The 24,749-nt window shown below is 34.8% G+C and overlaps 1 protein-coding gene and 1 long non-coding RNA gene across 3 annotated transcripts; both read right to left on the bottom strand.

Moving 5' to 3' along the window:
- Positions 1-324: 324 nt before the first annotated feature.
- LOC125665958 (uncharacterized) lies at positions 325-14,589 on the bottom strand. Of its 2 annotated transcripts, none has more exons than XM_048898995.2 (2): positions 14,516-14,589; positions 325-5,896 (listed from the first exon to the last, which is right to left on the bottom strand). In XM_048898995.2, coding segments are annotated over exons 1-2 (1,524 nt in total). In that variant the 5' UTR covers positions 14,518-14,589; the 3' UTR covers positions 325-4,374. Both variants share the same exon structure in this region, with proteins under 2 accessions (XP_048754952.2, XP_056007173.1).
- Positions 9,639-11,970, bottom strand: LOC125665968 (uncharacterized). The gene is made up of 2 exons (XR_007366429.2): positions 11,663-11,970; positions 9,639-10,884 (listed from the first exon to the last, which is right to left on the bottom strand). It is a non-coding gene; the product is annotated as an uncharacterized LOC125665968 (long non-coding RNA).
- Positions 14,590-24,749: the final 10,160 nt, after the last annotated feature.

Here is a 24,749-nt window from a genome sequence, read left to right as displayed (position 1 = left end):
AAGTGGTTCTGTGGATATAGCATTCGATTCGTTATTGGAAAGTCGTTGGTTCTAACCCCCCTCGTACCTTGGCTGTGTCCGATCTATACGTTAAACATAGGTAGCCAAAAACTCTGCTTATAAAAGTAAGGACTGTGGGTCTCTCGTATAATATCTTAAAAACCAAGGTATTGTATCGTTCATACGATGACATTACATGTATAAAGTACCTTTACTGTCAAGACTCTGAGCGATATGGATAGATTTAAATGTGTGGTACTTCACCTTCAGCTGGTGATGTCTCAATATCAGTGAAATAATCTCGAATTAAAACAAACAACTATAAATGATAAAATACATGTATATTATATTACATTATATAAAAAGTACTCTAAAGCGCGTTACAATATACTAAAAATACAACCATCAAACCCACAAAATAATAAATACACATAAAAATACTCGATATCTAAAACAGCGTCACAAAATAATAAATACACATAAAAATACTCGATATCTAAAACAGCGTCACAAAATAATAAATACACATAAAAATACTCGATATCTAAAAAAGCATCACAAAATAATAAATACACATAAAAATACTCGATTTCTAAAACAGCGTCACAAAATAATAAATACACATAAAAATACTCGATTTCTAAAACAGCATCACAAAATAATAAATACACATAAAAATACTCGATTTCTAAAACAGCATCACAAAATAATGAATACACATAAATATACTCGATTTCTAAAACAGCATCACAAAATAATAAATACACATAAAAATACTCGATTTCTAAAAGAGCGTCACAAAAAATAAAAGGTAAAATTCTATTGGCATAATTTCATAGGGGACAAAAATAAATAAACATAAAAATCAAAAATACATTAAAAGCCTGACTAAAGACGTGGGTCTCTCAACCTCTTCTAAAACTGTCAAGTTTCTAAACATCCTTAACTTCACATGACAAACCGTTCCAAAGTGTCGCTGAAGTCATTCAAATATCCGTTCTCCATAAGTCTTTGTCCTGGTTACAGACACTGTAACCAGAAAGGCTGATTCCGATCTCGTCGGTTTCCATATTGTTATCAATTCGGAGAAATATCCAGGAGTAGGTTTATGAAGACATTTGTAAACATACAACAGAGTTTTGTACTGAATATGGTCTGAATATGTTACTCGAATATACATATAAAGTTGTTGCATACAAAACATCACATTTCAATACTGCATACAAAACATCACATTTCAATACTGCGTCGAATGAAAATGAGAAAAATCAATCCTTGAAAACACACACAAAACAAAAAATTCCAAGAAAAAATCTTGAGAAATGCCCAGACAGTGCATTATTTTAACCAATGTAAGCTATATCAGTTACAGTTAAAACCCCCAGTGAAGTTGTCAAATGGTGATAAATTTAATAAATCCTATAAACAATGGCAAAGTAAACAAAGACCCCTGGAAATACCAGAGGAGGGACCAGACGTCTAGAAAGAGTAAGCATTCCCCGTTTGACGGTCATACCTGCCACGAGTCCTCTATCTTAATCAGGTGGATGGAGTAATCCATAATCAGTGTGTAAAGAACGTTAGACAACATTTGACCAAGTGACAGGTTGTACTTGCAAATAAGATCATCAAAACGACCGAAACATTTGCGAAAGGCAGACTTCAAAAGAGTCTGTTGAAATATTATTATATATTGAAAATACATCATTAGTGTTAATTAAATTTTAAGTCTATTTAGTATGTGAGTACATGTCTGCGTAGCAAATAATTACTATATGGCTTTGGTGATTGATGTTAGTTGCACAGAAATTACACCACAGGTACATGACCATGCACGTAAAGACTGTGACTCCGATAGTATCCACTAGTACAGTTCAATTAGATGAAGTCAGAAGAAAATCATTAATTCATGTATACCATGAAATATGTACATGCTTCGTGGTTCCCACTGCTGCATTGAGCTAATGACATATATAGGGTTTACGGTGGGTGTGACCAGTCGTCAGGGGATGCGTACTCCTCCTTGAGGTAATGGTATATATGCATACCTTAAACGCTGCCCGTGTTTTGTGTTCTATGGTACTTAGAGATAATGTTAGTTGCATGAATTCTATTCAAATCACAATGTATCAGTTATCATTTCCTCAGATATTAGTTTTCCGTTCCGACACGTCAAGATTGTCTTTAGGGTTTCGGGTTTATTATATAGTGGACACGATATGATTATAATCTGCCCATCATAAAATTTCCCAAACGAAGTACTAGCTATAGTTGTATAACATGGGCTTTTTCTATGTTTAAATGTGGTGGTCATTCAGATGAGACCTCAAAAACAGCAAGTGTGACACGATAAAGAGCCCTCCCTGCTCAATGGCCGTGAGCGCAAAAAGAATACGGCTTTGTATGATCAAGGTCAAAGGTCGCTGGAGATCCACGTTAGTAGATTACAGCACCCTTTTATAATTTCATATCTCTATAAATCTTATCTCGAAAGTAATACGAGTTTTCTGTTCAAAGGTCATTTGATCTTGATACTTGTTTGTATCTTATTATTTCTGAAAACCCCATCTCTATGAATTCCGGTTCGAAAGTTAAAGATAAATGTTTGTGTTGAAGGTCAGAGGTCAAGGACATTGGATACTAGTTTGTAGATCTCATCAATTTGAAAATCCTATGTCTTTATCAGACCTGTTTTTTTTAAGTAATACTAATTTTATGTTCAGAGGTCAAGATGACTTGAGTCACTTGATCTCGGTTTAAATATCAGTTTCATGTTTATCGTCAGAAGGTCAAAGTCACTGAAGTTTCTTCACCTCGATACTAATTTGTAGTTCATGTCATTATTTTCTCAAATCCGAAGACTCTGTCATGTTTATCAAATTATTTCTCTTGAATTTTGAAATGAAGTTTCCCCTACAGAGTTCTATTTTATCCCTCCCCTAATGTACCACAACGCCATCAACTTGAATACAACTAGATACATTCGCCTGTCACATCGAATATCTATTACTTTCAACAATAATTTATGGAGAACTACCGTGAAAAGTTTTAGACACGAGAAAGAAGCAGAACAAACGGAAGAAAAAGGACCGAGTAGAATAAACAATTCTCCAAACTTCATTCTGGAGACATGTATACATATGTTTGACATTACATCCAACAATTGTTGATCTCCTCTTGAGTGTTAGGATTGGTGTCCTATTAATTTAATTAAATTAAATGGTTTAGAGTCTTATCGAGTTTATAGTGGAGTATCCTCTACACCGGTGTCCTCTTCAGTGTTTAAAAGAGGGATATCCTCTAGAGCGATAAATTTGGTGTCCTGATTGATAGGATTGGTGTCCTGAGTAATAAGATTGGTGCCCTCCTGAGTGATAGGATCGGTGTCCTCCTGATTGATGGGATTGGTGTCCTCTGAAGTTTTAGGATTGGTATCCTCCAAAGTTTTAGGATTGGTGTCCTCTTGATTCCCAGGTAGTGAGATGCAGCAACATTCAATTTCAAAAGGATAAGTTTTGACGTCGATTGAATTTTCGTCCTTTTTTACTTTTAATATCAGACAACACAGACATTTTTGCAAATGAACTGGACATATACACGCACAACACAGTGTATATATGAAACGAAGCACACAGCAACAACAACAACGACAACAACAACAACGACAACAACAACAACAACAATTTTGACCATCTTCCGAACAACATAAGTTTTGCCCGCCCTTTTCACGTGTCACACTTTCTGTATCTTCCTTGCTGTTTACTTCAATGCCTGAATCATTGGCAGATTGTTTTGGTGCATATATTTTAGGATGTTCAAAATTTGTTTTGCATTTTCTATATATACAATTACAAAGCGCACATTTCATCAATTGGCTAATTTCTGGTTCTGATAAGATATTAACTGTCGTAACAGAGTTGTCATTCATTACATTTCGCATTCCCTCGACAATTTCCTTTATTTCGAAATGCTTCATATGGACCCTGCTTGTAAAGTCGGTTACAAGCAGAACTTCAACAATTCGTGGAGGTCCGAAAAGGAAGAGAAGTGTTATGAAAGTAGTCAAATCTGGTTGGACTCCAATTTTTACATAACCAACTCTCTGCATGGTATCAAATATTATTAAAAAAAATAAAACAGATAACATAATCTTTATACACAAATAAAACACTTCTACTCGAAGGGGAAAATACTTGTCAACAATCTCCTTGAAACATTTTATATGAATGCGTTTATCCTCTGTCAGATCAAGGACCTCTTTTAATAGATTTTTGTACAGTTTTGTAAATTGATAAATATAGCGAAAAATGTATAACACAAGATATGTCAGATATATAACATAAATAAATGTTTCTACAGAAAAATGAGGTACAGCTAAAAGCGTAGAGTATATAAAAACTGAATAAGATAACTAATACCGTAAAAGAAAATATTGAATGAATAAATGTAAGAAGTGATTATGTAGGCCAGAGCCCCTCCATGTATGAAAATATTGCCAATGAATTGAAGAATGCAAGTAATGCTAGGGTAAGTTTCTGAAATCTTACTCATAGGAAAGGAAAATATACACATACTCACCAATGAAATGAATCTGACATAAAACGCATGAAGAATGCAAACTAAAGGACAGAACGTACTACATAAGATCAACATAACGTTTAAAGGAAATGTAATGATGGATTGCATGAGATAAAATTCACAACTGGAGGTTTTGCTGTTAATGAAGAAAATGTTGGACCAAAACTTATAGGTTAAAATCAGCGATAACTTTTGGATTTTTAACGAAGTCATTGATTTTTGATAATCCTTTGAGAAGACAGTCACTGGTATTAGTCTCAGGAAGAAATCGCCATTACATAATCCAGTAAAGTCAAAGATTAAGAAAGCGTCAAGTACACCATCAGAATTTAATAACAATGCTACATTGAGAAGAAAGAAATTGACAACGCCCCAGACGAGCAACGCGTTATTTTTTAAGGTGATGTAGTAGTTTTCAGCATGTTGAAAATCCTGTTCTTTGTTTGAGGATTTCAAAGAGCAGTTGCATAGCTCATATACATATGATTTAAGTAAATACACAAGTGACGTAACAATGGTAATTAGAATTATAATGCGTATTGCTGCGTAGTACTTGTTGTTTCCGCTAAAGATCAAACACCTACAAAATCTGGCAGGGCTGTAAGGCGAGTCAGACATATAGTACATTTCAAATCTGTTTTCTGTATCTCGTACATAAAACGATATCTCTATAATAAGCGGGTAGAAAGAATATACCAACAGAATTATAAAAATGGCAATGTTATTTATATACGATTTTCCAACCGTAGAAAATTCCTCTTTATCATCCTCGATGCACATAAAATCATATCCAATCTGAACACCCGATATATCACTTACAAAATCTCGTATTTCATCGGCAATGACGTTTGAATGACAAAGGTACCCATCTGGTACTTCAAAAATAGTGGTCGTGTTCTCATCTATCAAGTCTAGCAGGTATTTTGAAAGATACATATCAAAGTTTGATTTACAAACTTCTGAGAAATTGCCGATGGATATATTGACACTGAGAGACTCTTGCTTAACTTTCAAAAGGCCAAAGCTGTACACGTCTACATCCTCTGGGTACCCCAGGACATATTGGTACTTCTTCCCTATCCATACCCAACGCTGAATTGTTTGTTGCTCAAAGAATTCAGTATTGTCTGTATTAGTTCCCCCAGAAAACATTAAGTCCATGAATATCACATTGGTTCCGTTTCTAATCATATTTTGAAATGTTCCACTCTCTCTCTGAAGGGAATTCGAATTGTGAAAACATTCGTCTAGAGGTGTTGTGTCCTGCGCAAGTGCAACTCTCATGGCAAGAATGCATAATTGTAACAGCACGATAAACCTGAAAGAAGAAATGATATAAAATTTCTTTTGGTACAATATGTGAACAAGCTGATATAGAACATTGATTGACATAGCGTCAAGATACGACGAACATAGAAATAATGACAATGAAATTGAGGTTACACGAGACTTAAAGTCGTGTTGGATTAAAACTATACAAAAAGCAGATTATTGACAGCTTATAGAAACTATATGTAATTTTGCGCTTTATAAATGAATAAAATAATGATAATTATCACAAAATGAAACTTTCAAATCAATTATATTCATGTACATGGATTTCTGGAAAGAGCGACGAGAACTTCCTTCATAAATTTTCATACAGTGACAGTAGTCCGATGTAACGCAAAAAAGATGGAATTTTCAGCTTAACTGTAACGTTTGGGGTGCTTTTTGTCAAGCATAGAAAAGCCTGGCAATATTTTTTCTGTATTTTTCTCTCTTATCATATGTTCTGAGGAATTTCACAACTGTATAAAACCTATTCTGCATTTTCAACAATTTGATACGTAGAGAAAACCTTTTTGCTAGGTCAACTGAGTCACTCAGGCAATCTATTGGAATTGGTCTGCGTCCGTCGTTCGTTGTAGGCGTGCGTTAACAATTGAACATTTATATCTTCGTGATAACTACCATTCTAATTCTTTACAAATGTGGTATGAAGCATCTTTGGAGCAAGGGCGGGACAAAAATTGTAAATATCAGGACTCCTGCGCCCTTCGGGGCTCAGGGGCAGAGCAACAACTGCCAAAAGCATTGACCAATTCGAAAAATATATTCTTCTCTACAAACGCAAACGTGTAAGAAAACTGAAATGCATAGTGATGTAGAACAGGAAGTCTTCTACAAAAATTGTAAATTTGATGATCGATGGGGTAACGATTCTGACTTCAGGGCAGGACCAAACTTGGCATATGGTGTTTATATGTAAAACATTTGATAACATCTTATTCAGTACTATTGATACTAAATGGATATTTAAAAAGAGCAGGTAGTCCTTTACCAAAATTATAAATTTGATAATCACAGGGGTAGGTGTTTTGGCATAAGGGTAAAGCCAAAGTGATCAGTGATTAAATGTGTTAACAATTTTACATTATTTCACTTTTTCTTCATAACTACCATTTCAATTCTTTTCAAATTTGATATGAAGCATCTTTGGGACAAGGGTGACATAAATTGTAAATTGCAAGACCCTTGCACTTCAAGTCCTTAAGGCGCAGGGCAAAAATTGACAATTTTTAAAAATATTGTCTACCACTGCACATTTGTAAGAAAAATCTAAAAGTATTGTGATGTAGAGCAGGAATGCCTCTACCACAATTTTAAACTTCATGATCCCCAGGGTAGAAGTTCTGACACCAGAACGGGGCCGACCTTGGAACATGCATATAATGTTCATACGTAAATCATTTTAAAAATACGTTCTTGAATGCTATTGACACTAAATTGAAGCTATCTGGGAGAATGAATATTTAGAAGAAGTAGACAGTCCTTTACCAAAAATGTAAATGTCATGAATCAAGGGATCTTCAAAAGTCAAGGGTTATTGATTCGTTACCTCGCACTAACCCTTTGCACCAGTCATCATTCAAAACATAAGCTCGAGACGGAGCCAATTAGACAAAGGCTTTTCTAATCGTTCGAAAACAAAACTAAACATGCGGCATCGGCAACATGGTGTAGAAGTTGTGGTCGTCGATTGATTTGACCCCTTATTTACGAGACTGGCTTCTAAAACCTGGAATCATCAAATCATTAATGCATCTTGTATTTATCTAAATTTTGTGTTCTACAACGTTTAACAAACTGTTGATAGGTTTCGAGATGATGGGGTATTCACTTTACGGGATAAACCTTTCAATTTTTTTTAAAGAGGTCGCAGGACAAAAAATGATGTTAGGTAGTTTAGACTAACCTTCTGAGCAATAATAATAATACTAATATTACAAACATTCTGAGAGTATTACATGGCAATACATACATATGTAGTCCCCTACCAGTTCGCGGATATGTTATATATGTAAGGCAGGTCATACTCCATTTATGCATGCAAACTGCATAATTTTTAAAATATGTCCTACACAGACATTCTTAAATAATTTTGGTTGTTTACATGAGAATGGTTTGTATCATAACAACATGACAAACATGCACCGTATGACGTCATTGCATGACTGTTATAAATAGATCACGGATGTACCTTAATAGAATATGTAAAGTAGGAAACTACCCCAGGATTTAAATAACTGGCGATAATGACGGTAAAACACCCATAATCCTACCACTTTCAGTAAGAAACAATATTAAACATTTAAACACGAAACCATCAAGCCCATGTTTTGCATTTTGCACTGATGTTATTCATTTTTCTTTAAAATATTTCTTAACAGACTATTATATCAGTAACTGCCGTGTACATTAGTTTATGACCTTTCACACGGTGTATAAAAAGTCTCGAAAAGTATACAGCGTAGTGTGCCACAACAATATTCAAAGTTCTGTAACTTGTTATGGCAAAGCAATGCTATTTTTCTAAGTCCAAGGGCCATAACTAAGTGAGAAATCAAAGTACCAGTACCTAATTCAAACTTGACCTGTAAATATCAAATGAATATCTGCAAGCACAACAAAACTGATAATTCATGCTACTTTTCTAAGCCCAAGGGCCATAACTAAGTGAAAAATTAACGGTACGAGACGAAATTTGTACTTGATCTGTAACTTATTATGGCAAAACAACGTACCAAATATAAAATAAATATCTACAAGAACAGAGAAAAATTTGCGGAAAACTGGACTGACGGACAGACGGACGGAGCGCAAACCTAAAGTCCCCTTCGACTTCGTCGGTAGGGGACTAATAACTTTTATTTATTCAAGATGACACAAAAATTAGCATATATCTAGTTTTCATTGTGGTTCCTGTCTTATAATACATATACAAACATAAAATACGTAAACATGAAATAAGTTTTATAAAAATGTTTCAGGGCTTCTTCTATTAAAACATTCACAGCTTTGAAATGCCAGCCGAATGAGAGTTTAAAAAAATTTGGTGATATTTTGTTCCACAGATATGCAGATGCGTATAATTTTCAGGACCAAAGCTCTTGGTAATAAATTTGACATATAACCATTCGACCGCTTTGGCGACAGCTGACATCTTTTGTATATTAATACACATATAGGTAATTTGGGATTTGAATGTTTAAAATCTTGAACAGAGACAGCATTTCTAAAATTAAAATAATCCTTAATCGGCATCCAGTTCAAAGATTTGAAAGAGATGATTAAAACTATCTAAAAGTATTGTGAAAAATTCCAAACGACATAAGTTTGTGTAAAAGAACTTCATGGTTGACTGTATCAAAAGCCTTACACAAACCAATGAACAGAACCCCTATAAGTTTTCAATCGTCCATATTTGAACCGTTTATTAGTAAGACAATGCAACACTGTCAAATATGAATTACTTGGCCTAAATCCTGATTCAATAAACTCAATTGTCTCGAGAAGTCAATGGAGTACATGTATATAGATTCTCGGTATGGTTTTAAAAACCCAAGGCGATAGAATAATGATAATAATCAGCGCAATATTGAAAACGAATGAAATGAGGCATATACTAAAAAGAAAAGGAAACTTTTTTTTATTTCACTACGAGGTTCCACAATAGTACAAAAAAGTACGATCAACAACAATACTGAACACAGTGAATGAAACACAACAGGAAGGTGTTAAATAAGTTGAAACTTTGAAACTTTTATTTCACTTTTTGGCCTCACGTGAGGCCTAAATGTACAAACATGTAATACAAACAATAAAAAACAGGTAATGAATGGTTAAAATATAACATAAGTACAGTATATTGTCAGGTTGCTAGTGGAAGGAAAATCTGGGGTTTTATTTTAAATATTGACATTACCATTGTACAAACTTTGACCAAACCAATAATAATAAATCTGTCATCACTATTAAGGATGTTCTCTCCTGGTTTGAATTTTTTCAGAAGTATCAAACTTTTTTGATAAACCATTTTAACCGATACATCTTTATCCGAAAGACATTTAAAACATAAAAAAGAGTATGTTAGTGTGGACTTTAAAGAATTACAGCCCCTTAAAGTTGCCCCTTTGGTGAAACTTAATTTTTCATGAAAACCACCAATTTTCACATTAAACATACTATAAAACAAATATTAAGGACAGAATAATCTTGGCTTTCTTTTATTTTATGAAAATTAAGCATAATTGATTATTTCAATAACTTTTACATAAAATATATCACCAATTCTACAAAAAATCAAGTAGTAATTAACATAATTGTATAAAATATCACACAAATTTGAAGACCTATTTCATCAAAAAATTCAACCTAGGGAGAATATCTGTATCAAACGTTTTCTGAAATTACTAATGCAGATTTGAATCATATTTTTGCTTAATTTAAATGAAAAAAAATGTGTGGGGTAGTGTGCATTGGAACAAAGATTTGAACCATTTTGTGTCCCCACCCCCCTTCTTACACTGACTTACATTCTAAACAATAGCAATATACGATTTGTTATAAAATGTGTATTTTTCAATTCATATTTACAAATTCTATATATCTATTTCATTATATGATAAATAATCAGAAAACATAAATAATATATGCATATATACAATACTAATTCATTTATAACTACAGAATGTGTAAAATATATGCCCCCCCCATCAGCATTTTCTAATTTCCATGCACTGTGACCTTGATCTTTGACCTTCTGACCCCAAAATTAATAGGCATCTTCCCGTCTCTGTATGTATCCATATGTCCAAATTTGGTTTGAATAGAATGCAAAGTACTTGAGTTATTATCCAGAAACTAGTTTTAACAGTCAACTTCCATGTGGCCATGAGGAAGAAATCTGCACTTCCTGGTATGGTTCTTCATATGATGATAGCACAACGCATCCCTCTCACTGTGGTTACCAAATGAATGTAGCTAAAAAGAAAACATTGGAACTCAATTTCTATCAATACTGTAAATTCTTAACAATAGAACAGAATATACAATTAGATTTACCACCAGACTGCCAATACACCAACTAACTCGAATTTTTGTCTAGCCAGGGATAATGTTTTAATGCCTTGCCCAACAAATTGTTACTCTAAAATAATTTCTTATGCAAAATGTTATATATGAATTTGTTAGTGCATAAATGACTGTTTATGAAATATATGCTAAATTTCTAATAAGCATTTTTTTTTAAATGTGCATTTTCAATACCCTATAAACAAAGTTTAACATTACTAAAGCTATTACAATTACACTTTGAAGGAATAATTAAAATAAAATTTTGATGAAATAATTTAATTTTCCAGAACTGATTAGAAACAAATTATCGATCTAGTAGCCCAGAAAACCATATCTATACATGTACATATAGTCAACAAAATTATCTTTAGTTTTAACTAATTTGTACACGAATGGCGCGCCATAATTCTCTAGATGGGAGAAACCCCCCTTTTCTCTTTGAACTCTTTTTCATGAATTAAATTCGCTGTATACTTTGGCGTGTTTTTTTTTTAAAAACAATGATATAGATTACACTTTTTAATCAAAATGATGCTTCAATAATGATACATTGAACGTTAGGAGCGAGATTCGCTCATGACCAACTAGGCGGGATCGGGAAGATCGCAGATCAATTTAGGTACATATCTACATAGTTTGTAGATTTTATTTTCATAAAAAAATTCTTGAATATTGAAAAACTTACAAATTCATTCAATACTATATCAGCAGCCTCAGATTCGGGTACTATATCGCTAACATTCTTCCATTTCCCCCTCTCGTCTGACACTGTACAGTACACGTACTGTGTCACCATGTGTGTGGTTGTGCCTGCTTGTCTGTAATTTTCTTTGTCTGCCACTCACTTGTGAGAATATCGGATGCAGACTGATCTATAACTGCCGTTTTACTTCTAACGAATCTCCCATGTATGTTTCTGGACTGCTTTAGAATAGACTAAATGCGACATCGTACGTATACAGTGTGCGTCTTCGAGCTCGAGTTTGTTTACAATCGTAACGTCATCATGACTGTCGTAAAATGAGAAAATAAGTAAAAATTGTCATGTTTTAATTAATTTTTTGTTAGTTTATTAACATTACTTACAAATAAAAACAAATATTAATGTTCTTCTTTGTGCATACAAAATAAAACACACACATCCCCATAGTTACGACTTTAAAAAGTATGGAGACTCACTCGCGGTAAAAGTACCACGAGAGTACACCCTTAAATAAATTTGCAAAACTAGCATCATGTCTAGCATTGTAAATATTTACAGGTAAAATAAGATGTGTTTGTGAATCACAAATGCCCCTGATAATGGACAAATATCTTGGTACCAGTAGAAAGATCCTGTCACAAGAAATGCTCATGTACAATATGAAAGCTAAAAAATTTACCGTATGCATGTAGAAGTTAAGACCAATGTCATTTTTTAAAAAGTAGATCAAATACCAAGGTCAAAAGGTTTGTACCCATGGAAAGGTCTTATCACAAGGATTACTGATGTGAAATATCAAAGATCTAGCTCTTACTGTTCAAAGGTTATTGGTAAAGTTAAAGTTTTCAAAGAGTAGGTCAAACACCAAGTATAAGGTCACAGGGTAAAAAATGTTGGTACCCATGGAAAGGTCTTGTGACAAGAACTACTGATGTGAAATATTAAAACTATTCAAAAGTTATTAGCCAGGTTTAAGTTTCAGTCAGAATGACAGAAATACAGAATGACGGACAGGACAAAAACAATATGCCCCCTCGATCTTCGATCTCGTGGGCATAAAAAGTACGAACACTAAATATTAGTCACATTAAAATAAAAGTACGTACCATCTATCATTCTGTGTTTAGTAACCCAAAAGTGATAAAAGCTGTAGATAGATTACACGAGGAATGTTTTGGTTCCAGCTGACAAATCTTGTAACAACATTGTCTTTGTTTGTAAGGCTCATTATTACAACCGTATTTTCAACGAACTTGGCATTAATTCCACTTTTGGTATTAATCGTACTTATACTCCAACTGCCGTTTCTAAATATGAAACTGTTCAAATGCATGCTTCAGTTTTACACACATTTAATATTCCAGTCAATGGGTCGGATGAATATGACTTACCGTACCTACACTGGATTCCTAAACTTCATAAATACCTTTACATAGATACATTGCTGGATTCAATAAGTATTCTACTAAGCCCCTATCTTTTCTCCTCACGAAAATATTAACAGCTATGAAGGAGAAACTTTCAAACTTACTGTGCGCCTACATATGTCAGAAGTGGTGTAAATCAAATGTGGATTCTAAAAACAATCTAAAGGATTTCTTTGAAATCGCAAAATTTTCTCAAATCAACAACATCAAAACGTATGACTATTCCACACTTTACACGACCATTCCTCACGATAAATTAAAGTCTAATGTTTTTGACATCATAGACAGTTGCTTTTTCAACAGAAATGGAAAACGTGGCTTAGTGATAGACATGAATAGTGATCAATCTCCTAACTCCTATTAACAATACAAAATAGAGAGTTAGGCAAACACGGAACCCTGGATATACCAGAGGTGGGATCAGGTGCCTATGAGGGGTAAGTATCCCCTGTTTGCATTTAACAAATTGTCTAAACATAGTATATCTAATTTATTCTAGTAGTACATATTCAGCCATGATTTCGTTATTATATCATCATCATAACAAGATAACAATTATCTGATATTCCAGCATTTAAAATTTGTCATTTAATTGTTTATAGGTATACTTGTAACGGAAGATGATCAAATCCAGACGTTAGAAAACTATCACCAGAATGTTCCTTAATTCCGAGTAATCTTAAAGGTTACATAAAAATTTATCTGTGTCTCTCCGTTCATCCAACACCTTAAAATTGTGAGAAGGCTAAAGACTGCTACTAAAACACTGGTTCATATGTTCCTTATGGTGAAAGAAAATGCTTGTTTTGTCAATGTCAAGGGAATATTTTCATGGGTAAATGTGAAGGAAAAACATTCATAAGTTAATACTTAGTTTTGAGGAACATGCTACCTACAATGTTAGGGCTAAGTATCAATAAAAATAATGTTCTTTACATTCTAATTTTGACTACGGATCTGATCAAGATACAGGGTTCACGGCGGGTGTGAACGGTCAATAGGGGATGCTTACTCGATGCAACCTTTGATATGTGAAGGGCTCCGGGTTTGCCCTTCTCTTCATCTTGTATTCTTTATAGGATTTATGAAATTGATCACTATTATCTTCAATTTTTCATTAGAATGAAATATTTCTTTAATTCGATAAATATAACTCAGCCATCTTAGAACTAATATTGATCAATACTTTAAAACAAGTGTCGACAAAGACACTGCCAAAGCGATGATTTAGCGAAAAACAGTTTATTGGGATGTTAATTCTTTCTTTGATTATTGCTGCGTTGCAAGTAAGGTAATCTGTTTAGATACGAAGTAACAGAAAATGTGGAGAACGGAAAAAGATGTGTATAATCTAAAACCTGACATTCAAACAGTGCACAAATATCTGCAATTTATACATTATACTTACATGTTTCCAAAATCTTCCACAAACTTGTCATTAAATTAATTTAGAACTTGTGCGTGATCTTCTTGTATTATGTCGACACAATGAATCACTATGACTGTTTGGCAGGGTTTGTCATGGCTTAATATATAAATCAAAAGATTCACTGAACAATGATATGAACAATTAGGGTAAGCGAGTGTTTAAACAATGAAATGGATGTAACGTTAGACATAGAATTAGTTAGTCGTACAATGAAAACGCTACATAATGACAATGATCTACACCGACTTTCTCAATAGTGTAAGGGGTAGCAAGTTCAATGAAAATGAGAAAATAACAAAACCCCAATTATTGGCCCCGGACCCTGGAAACCAACAGGAATCTAGGGAGGACTGCAAAGATCAAAATTAGATCAATTCAACTATAAAATCTCACTAGTTCGAAAACACAGCCCATCCTGTATCAAGCTACGACGTTTGTGGTTGAGTAAAGTAGATATAATAACGCTGGCGAACCGCCAAAACCTGAAACGAGAAAGAGATATGCAACAGCAAACATAAATAAATATCAAAAATTGGGTTGGGTGAGAGGGTGTCGTCTGCAGCAGCTACAGATTCCAAACGAAAGCACAAGTAGTGTGCAGGCTGTGGTGATGAGGTAAAACTAGGTACCAAATATCACGCATTCAGCGCGAGTTATCGTTCGTTGTACATGCACAAGTAACAGTGAATTGCTGGTCTCCATAACGAGAGTTAACTCACAAGGAATTAACTTTAATGAGGTCGACAGAATAAATCACAAAGACAGTTCGCAGTGTTTGTCATGGCTTAATATATAAATCAAATGATTCACTGAACAATGATATGAACAATTAGGGTAAGCGAGTGTTTAAACAATGAAATGGATGTAACTATTAAGCATATAATTGGTTAGTCCCACATTGATTGATGTTTTCCGCCACACTCAACAGCTTTTCAGTTATCTGGTGACGCCAAGTTTTTATTGGTGGAAGACAGAACCCAGATACAATGTATCTAGGAAGAGACCACCGACCTACTGAAAGTAAACTGGGAAACTTTCTCACTTTCTGGCGCGAGCTGGATTCGAACTCGCGCCGACAGAGGTGAGAGGCCGTGTGATTTGGAGCGTGATGCTCTAACCACTCGGCCACGGAGCCCCCCCCCCTCACCCCCCCCCCCAGTCGCACAATGACAACTTTCCACAATGACAATGATCTACACCGACTTTTTCAATGTGTAAGGCGTAGCAAGTTCAATGAAAATGAGAAAATTACAAAAGCCCAAATATTGCCCCGGGACACTGGAAAACAATAGAAACCTAGGACGGATTTCACCGGCAATGGTGACGTCTCCATATGAGTGAGATATTCTCGAGAGGGACGTTAAACAATATACTATCAATCAATCAAATATCAAATTTTGGCCATATGTCGACGAGTACCTGCTTTGGAGCAAGATGCACGAAGACATCCGCCCCATGCAGCAAATTTTGGCCAATGCCATGACAAACTGCCAATTAACTAATCAACTGGCTTTAACAAACTGTTGCAGAGGGGAGTGTTGTGCATCTTCCATGAGAAAGTGTAAAGCTCCCTTGGATGGCATTGAAAGAAAATACCTGACAAGTAGCGGTTAGATGAACCCCATCTCGATACAAAACAGGGAAAGAAGACTTAAGATCTGGGTATGAAATATATCCTCTGCCCCTTTGGATTATGAATGTGTTCATCGCACTATTTATTCTCTTGCGGGACTTTTCTACAGAAGTTAAAGAGAACATGTGACGATAATAAGTGCGAGGCAAAATTTCAGACCAAATAAATCTGCAATTTGGTAACGATTGATAAAGGTTGTAAATAGGTTGTTTCATAAACATTTGCAACTGTTTTAAGGACATTGTATCATACCAATTGTTAGACCATTCTTGGCACACCGATTTTGACAACGGATAACTCCGTTTACCTGATCAGGATATAGGGCTCACGGCGGGTGTGAGCTGTCGACAGGGGATGCTTACTCCTCCTAGGCACCTGGTCCCACCTCTCCTGTGTCCAGGAGTCACTGTTTGCCCAACTATCTATTTTGTATTGATTATAGGAGTTATGAGATTGATCAATGTTCGTTATCTTCACCTTTTATTAATGCTGTTGCCACAACAATGCAACATTATAACACACAGGGGGGGGGGGGGGGGCAAACTAACAGTCTTTTTTTGTTCCCAATCCAAATATCATCATGTTAACTTATTTTGCTATTTAAATTTTAATTATTTCAATGTCCTTATAATTCCATTGATGATTTATGCTTATTCAGTATTCAATGCATTCACTGTTCGTTATCTTCACCTTTCACTCATTAACTTAACCTTCTATTTTGCTTATTATTGATATAATAGGCCACCATACTGTGGTTTCAGTGGGTGAAACGTCACAATATCACAAATTACGTCGTATGAGCGTCTTCACATCGGCTGCCATGTAACTAATCTATTCATTTGCCATCTTCAATTTGCTACCAATATCATTTGTAAGTTTCCTTCCGGTTGGTGAGTAAAAAGTTTTACTTATATATGTATAACTAAGGTTTTATCCTGCATGTTTACAAATATGTAAACAATTTCGTGTGTTTATAAGTATGGAAACCACTAAGCATTATAATTCTAATGTTAAATTTTATATGTTTATTAATATAGAAACAACTACATGTGTTATACTTATATAAACAACTAAGCATATAATTCGGGTTTTCTATCGTGTATAACTATATGTTTATCAGTATGTAAACCTTTAGATATAAGTATGGTAGCATATTAATATTATAAATATAAACTTTGCGTTTTTATCGTATTAGTTTATATAAACATCTAGTTAAAGACCCAACTTTAAGTTAACGCCCCCAAATTTTACCTGTGTGGTGATCAATGATAAGCCGCCGAGAGAGAGAGAGAGAGAGAGAGAGAGAGAGAGAGAGAGAGAGAGAGAGAGAGAGAGAGAGAGAGTTTTTTTTTATATATTTGTAAAGAGAGAAATGTGTAAAACTAGAAATAATAAGGATAGATGAAATGATATGGCATGACAATAGTGTTGCATACGTATGACAATAATGACTAATTTAGTCAATGATTGAGAGTAAAGGAGAGGGGGGGTAGCTATGTGTCAGCTTCTGTTTGGGATATCATCGTTACACAAACACTACGTCCACAGAAACCCTAAAGAGAGAGGGAGGAGGGGGGTAGACTTCGTGTCAGCTTCTGTTTGGGATACTACCATTACACAAACACTACAGCCACAGAAACCCTACAGGCGGCCCATATTGAGGGGTATCTTGATCATTTTTCATTTGGTTGTACATGTACACAGATCTACTTGGATTTATTCATTCTCTCGAAACATGGATATTTTACCTACTACACCCACGACACCGCGAACTCCCAGGACACCAGGAAGTGCCCGGAAACGCCGGGTAATATTATATTTAGGAAATTATTTATATACGATATATAACAGTTTAATTAGAAGTTTTAAAAAGCACAGGTTTAGAAATGGGCTAAAGCTGTTATCTGTAATACATAAATATGACCAAGTTTGAAGGTTTACGGGAAATAGAAATGCGGTATGCATGTAGGTAGAAATTTTAATTTTTTTTTTTTGGCACAAATGAAGACACTAAGCATAATTTGTGATAACCTGAGAAGTTTCCTGTGTATATCTTAAAAATATACACAACAACCGATCTCTTGGCCAGGTAAATTCCAGGTAAATAACATTGACCATGGATAAGCTCTGCCCAAATTCACTGATCCGTGGAGAAACCGTACGGTGTTTTTTGGGGGGGTCTTTAAAGTATAGATGCAGCTATACATAAAATTCAGGTATATTATAAATATATGCAAATATACATAAAATTCAGGTATGTTGTTATACGTGTGTATTTTGTAAACTTCTCCTTTTATGACAACCATTTAGATGCAATGTCGCAGTTTGTATGTATGCAGGCCTGCTGCATACTATTATATTAAATATATGTAAGCTTGTCGGATGTGTGCGATTTGTGATTTTGCATCTATTCTATATTTTCATTATTTGATTAAATCGATAGTTTATGTAATTAAGTATACCACTTCTTATGGTTGATATTTTATCTGTCATACAATTTTAACAGAAGTACTAACTCACCACTTATTACATTTTGCATCTTCAGTTTTATACACATAATACATACTATCGAATAAGAATTATGGAGCCATGTCGTGCTACGGCAAGATCTAGCTACAGAAACATGGTACAGGGTCTGAGGTGTAGCACCTGACGACGACCTCAAAATTCTTGTCTGGCACAATTTACAACTAATAACTAGTGGCACTCTATTATGAACATTTTCTTTGGCGACCCTACCCTAATTCTTTTCTGTATATAATTTAGTTATTTCACATGTATATACATACCTACATCCCTATTAATATTACCTGTTACTAATATTACTAATTATTACTTTCTGTTAAAATCCAGATAAATAAAAAATATTTTAAATATCAAATTTTAATTTACTTATTATTTTCTTTTTTTAATTTTAAATTACTTATTTCATAAATTAAATAAAAATTATTATTAAAAAATATTAAATAAATAAAAATATAATTCATTTTATTTTTTATCTTTTTATTTAGTTTTGATAAATATAAGCTGCTTCTTTATATCATTATGATTTATGACCTATGACCACATGTATGTGTCCGGCCATCAAAAGACAGTACCACAGTTATCAGACGTGTTGGTACACAATGGTCATTATTTATTTATATTTATTTCAACTTCACTATGTTGGTGCATTTGGGAGGTGTTGGAGGATGAGGCTGGATCGCAATGAGATAGATAGTATTATGGCAGATACTACAGGCACCAATCGGTTCGCAATACATAGTTAACCAATCCTACCAATATCAAACACACAAGGCTTTGTTGCATTTTTCACCCATTTGGTTGTACTACCTCTGTCCTTTGATTTTATTGCAATGTTCAGTATACAAAGTTTTTACGTGAAAAAAAAAAAGCTTCACTCTTATCAGATTTTGGATTATTTTATTGCAAAAAAAGTATATGTTTTTTGATAGTTTTTAAACAGCTAGTTTTGATAAATATGATACCTGCAATTTTCTTAATATACACATTTTTAAAAATATCATAAAAAGAAATATAAATGTAATGGTTTTCCACTTTTTTGTTTTGTTTTAATTGTTTTTATTTGCGAATCAACTCTTATTAAACAGATCACAGTCTTAAACTACATGTAACAACTCAACTTTATGACAAACGGGATGACTTCAGCTTCTCAATCATCAATTTCCCATATTTACGTAAGCGATATTCCAATTATCACCTGCGTAGGGTGTTTATATCTATAAACTCAATTGACACGCAAGAGATTGTTCTGCGTATGATCAGTTTTTAAATTAAGGCAGGTTACTAATAAACAAGTTGATGCTGCAGGGGTTTCAACAGTCTCGTATAAAACCAGTATTTTGCAAATTCTTTGGTTGTTATAACGATCTAGTTTGCCAATACAACCTATCATTGGGTCAAATGCTGTCTGACGCGTTTCATACCGATTTTTAGGCACACTGATTTTGACTACGGATTACTCCGTTTACTTGATCAAGATATAGGGCCCCACAGCGGGTGTGACCGGTCGACAGGGGATGCTTACTCCTCCTAGGCACCTGATCCCACCTCTGGTGTGTCCAGGGGTCCGTGTTTCCCAACTCTTGTTTTGTATTCTTTTTAGGAGTTAAGATTGATCACTGTTCGTTATCTCCACCTTTCACTATACAGCTATTGATATTTTGAGGTCAATAAATTACTTTTAATTAGCTACTTGAGCAATACAATATTTCCCGAGCCTGGAGAATGAGATGAATATTGTACATGTACTTCAAAGGTAGCTAAACGATTTATTGATCTAAAAATATTTAATTGTTTTATATGACTGATATAATTCAAAGCCTTAAAACTAGCTACTAGAGCCTGGTTGGTCAACTCGACTGTAACACCCAGGCGAAAGTGATTAAAGATGCGTGTTTTTGTTTAATGAATGACTGAATGATATAAAACATTGAAACTGGCGACTGATACTTGATAATGTTTTAGTCTTTATTTTCATCAATTTATCATCAATGCATTTGTTTGTGTAATTTAGTGAATAAACGCAATGAGGTTTCCGCTGATAAAATGGTGTTTTTTTTTAAAAAAAGATGATCCACAGAACTGTTAGACTTTTCATTGACATTTTTAAAAAAAAATATCTTGAAAGGTTCCGTTTCATTCCGCAAATTGTGGATAGTCCTAATTGGCGAAACGTAACTGCATTAATTCCTCCTTTGGTAATCCTATTGAGGTTCAAAGTTCTCTTGGGTTAGAATAGGTCCTCGGTATCCCTTGCTTGTCGTAAGAAGCGACTAAATGGGGAGGTCGTCCGGATAAGGCCGCAAAAAACCGAGGTCCCGTGTGAAAGCAGGCCCAAAACCCGTAAGCGCTAACCATAGTCCTAAAGTTTGCAGCCCTTCATCGGCAATGGTGACATCTCCTTATGAGTGAACATTCGGGGGGGGGGGGGTAAACAATAATAAAAGTTCCATTTCAAAATCATGCATCAGGTATAAATACATTTAATATCACAGTCAATGGGACGAACGAATGTGAGTTACCTTACCTACATGTATACTGGATCCAAAACATCATAAAAACCCTTACAAACGGAAATAGATTGCTTAATTCAATAAATCTTCTATCAAACCCCTGTCTTTGCTGCTCACCAAAATATTAACTGAGGCGAAGTAGAAACTTATCGCTGCGTTCATATATTGCCTAAAGGATGATTAAGAGACGTCATGCAACCACCCGAACTGCAGGTACACCAAGGTTTAGGAAGTTTATAAGTATTGGTAATAAAATAGCTCGAACGAAAATCGGCAATCATCATCTTTCTCTGAGTATTCATGTAGAAGAAGAAATAAATAATATTTTCATATTTCATTTAATGGCATGATTTAAACAATTTATTCTTGATATAGTCAGCTTAATGTACGAGTATACTAACGGCTGATATAAACACAATTTACGCTTTCAAAACTTTTACCCTTATTTACACAGCTAGTCTATACAATGTACTACATGTATATATGTATACATCATGTACCCACCCAAGCGTTCAACAGAATACTGAACGTACCCCCATCACAAAAGAGCTGATATCTCCGAAATTGCGTAATACTGTGTTCCTTTACCAGGTGACCCATTTTTATATTCTTACGAGGCAGAATTTATTCAAAAGCTTCTAGGTATACATAAAAAACCCTCTAGCTATGGCCTTCAACTCGACAAATAGATATATCAACGACGTTTAATCCGTTGACAACACTCATTTTCATTCCCATGTTGATTCAAGTTATCCCAGTGAACTCGAAGTAAAAGACACTACGGTTTTTCACATCTGCTTCATATTTGGATATTTTATTGAAGATAGATCTTAATGGTAAACGAACAACTCAACTTTATGACAAACCGGATTGCTTCAGCTTCTCCACTGTCAACGCCCCATATTTATGTAGCAATATCCCATTATCACCTACATATGGTGTATATGTCTCTCATTCGTACTGTGCCACTACATATGCCACAAATGGTGTAAATCAAATGTGGATTCTAAAAAATTCTAAAGAACTTTTAGAAAACTTGAAATCGCAAAGCTTATCTCAATTCAACAAACATCAAAACGTATGACTTTTCGACATTTCACACAACCATTCCTCACGATAAATTAAAGACTAGAATTTTGACATTATAGACAGTTGCTTCTTCTAGAAAAATGGAAAACGTAAATACTCATATTTAGTGATTAGTCATCTACAAAATTACTTCGTAATTCACGCACAACTACTCTGAAGTTAAAATTAAAAATTTGCTGGAGTTCCTCATTGACTTCGCAGTCTTTCGAAATGGGGTCTTCCAACAGCCTGTTGGAATTCCCATTGGAAGGAATTATGCTCCTTTGTTAGTTGATATATTCTTAAGAAGCATAATTTATTCACAAACTTGTACATAAAAAGAAAACTTACCTTGCTGTGACCTTCAATACGACATTTAGATATATCGAGGACGTTTCATCTATTAACAATGATAATTTTCCTTTATATGTCGATTCAATAAATCCCTGCTACCTCCAAATAAAAGACACCAATATTTTATTGAAAGTATTTATTAACGGCAAACTAACAACTCAACTGTATGACAAACGGGATGATTTCAGCTTCTCCATCGCTAACTTCCCATATTCATGTAGCAATATTCCATTATCACCTGCATATGGTGTATATGTCTCAACTGATTCGATACACAACTGATTCAGTAAGCGTCGAGCATAGGCCTAACTTTGAAGCCCTTTAAACAAGAAACAATCAATCAACCAACTTGGTTGGTGCATTGTGACCTACTTTAGGGCTAAAGGTAAGTCAAATACTTTCTGACCTGTTCTCATCATGGATACAAATATTGCACTGAATGTCTAACGGGTGTATGTTGTATCGTTAAAGGTACATGTACTCTTGTTCTCTTTGCTGAAAAGCGAACCACTGTGAATTTGCATGTTCATTTTGAATTCTTTTTTCTTGTAAAATACATGTCCCGTTTATATCTTTCAAATGGTTTGCTTAATATGTATTGATATGAAATTTGTACTCGTGACTAATGCATTTCCTTTCATCATTATACTCCCACCCACTTTTTTCATCCCCGTAACTACGAGATAATGGCATAAAAGATGTATAAAGCTACCCGTAATACCAATAGTAATTTTGAATTCTTTGTTAGAAGAGTGTAAAATTACCGTTGAATTTCACAGAAGAATTATCAGGATATAGGGCTCACGGCGGTAGTGAGCGGTCGACAGGGGATGCTTACTCTCCTAGACACTTGATTCCACCTCTGGTGTGTCCAGGGGTCCATGTTTGCCCAACTATCTACTTTGTATTGCTTATATTAGTTATGAGATTGGTCACTGCTCGTTATCTTCACCTTTCATCAGTAGAACTTAAAAATGATGAGAATTAATTAAGGAAATGATGTCAGTATGGTGGGCTACAATAGGAGAGTTAGATGTATGTTTTACACGGGTATTCTAAACAAAAACACGTACCTATTGTTTGTCGCAATTTGTCTTTTTACATGACTTCTTCTCAGAACAGCAAAGCTATGTTAATCATATAGATATTGACGTTAGGTGGATTCAAGTTCCATAACCTTATTGGACTAGGCTGGGGTAATTAAAATGGAGTCAAAATGTGTTATGGGATTAAATAGTGTAAAGATCTTTTCAAAATCTTCTAAAGAGCAGCAGGATCGATGTGATTGTGTTCAATGAGCGTGCGGCCCTCGGATCTCTTCTATTCTCTCACTTGCGATACAATACATATTTTCGTTCAAAGTGAACACAAAGCATTTTTATTTCAGAGGGATTCCTTTCTTTGACAGTTCCATCGCCAAATGTTTAGCATCAGGTGTGAATGTCAGGGGTCCTCGGAGATGACCTTAAAAACGGATGCCCCGTGTCACAGGAGGTGTGGCATGCTAAAAAAAAACCTCACTGCTCAATGACTGTAAGCGCGGAGCATATGCTCAAATTTGAAGCTCTCATCGGTCTTGGTGACGTCTCCATATGAGTGAAAAAATCTCGAGTGAGACGTAAAACAAGATATAATCAATCAGTCCTTTGTTTGAATTGAACGAAAGGTGAACATAACGAACAGTGATCAATATAAAATAGAGAGTTGGGCAAACACGGACCCCTGAACACACCAGGGGTGGGAGCAGGTGCCTAGGAGGAGTCAGCATCCCCTGTTTGAATTGAATACTTTGAGATTCAACGAAGTTATGTAATTTTTTTTAAAGTTATGTAATTAATTACAACCGGTCATGGTAGCTCAATGGTAGAGCGTTCTCTTCGTAGCCCGGAGGTCGCAAGTTCGGGGGTCACTCATGTCATGGCTGCATCAAACCTAAGACTTAAAGAAAGGTAGTCATTGCCCCTTCGCCAAAAACTCGACATTTAGAAATGAAAATCACAGGTTTACGGCGGGTGTCTCCGACGAACAGGAAATGACCCCGTCTATTAAATCGCATCCAACCTCTCGTGTTTCCAGGGGCCTGCATTTGACGTTATTTTGATATATTCGTTATCTTTTCTTT

Source organism: Ostrea edulis, chromosome 10 (genome assembly GCF_947568905.1).
Source record: "Ostrea edulis chromosome 10, xbOstEdul1.1, whole genome shotgun sequence".
NCBI classification, from domain to species: Eukaryota; Metazoa; Mollusca; class Bivalvia; order Ostreida; family Ostreidae; genus Ostrea; species Ostrea edulis.
The sequence above is the reverse complement of the archived record's forward strand: the minus strand, read 5'-3'. Positions and strand labels throughout refer to the sequence as shown.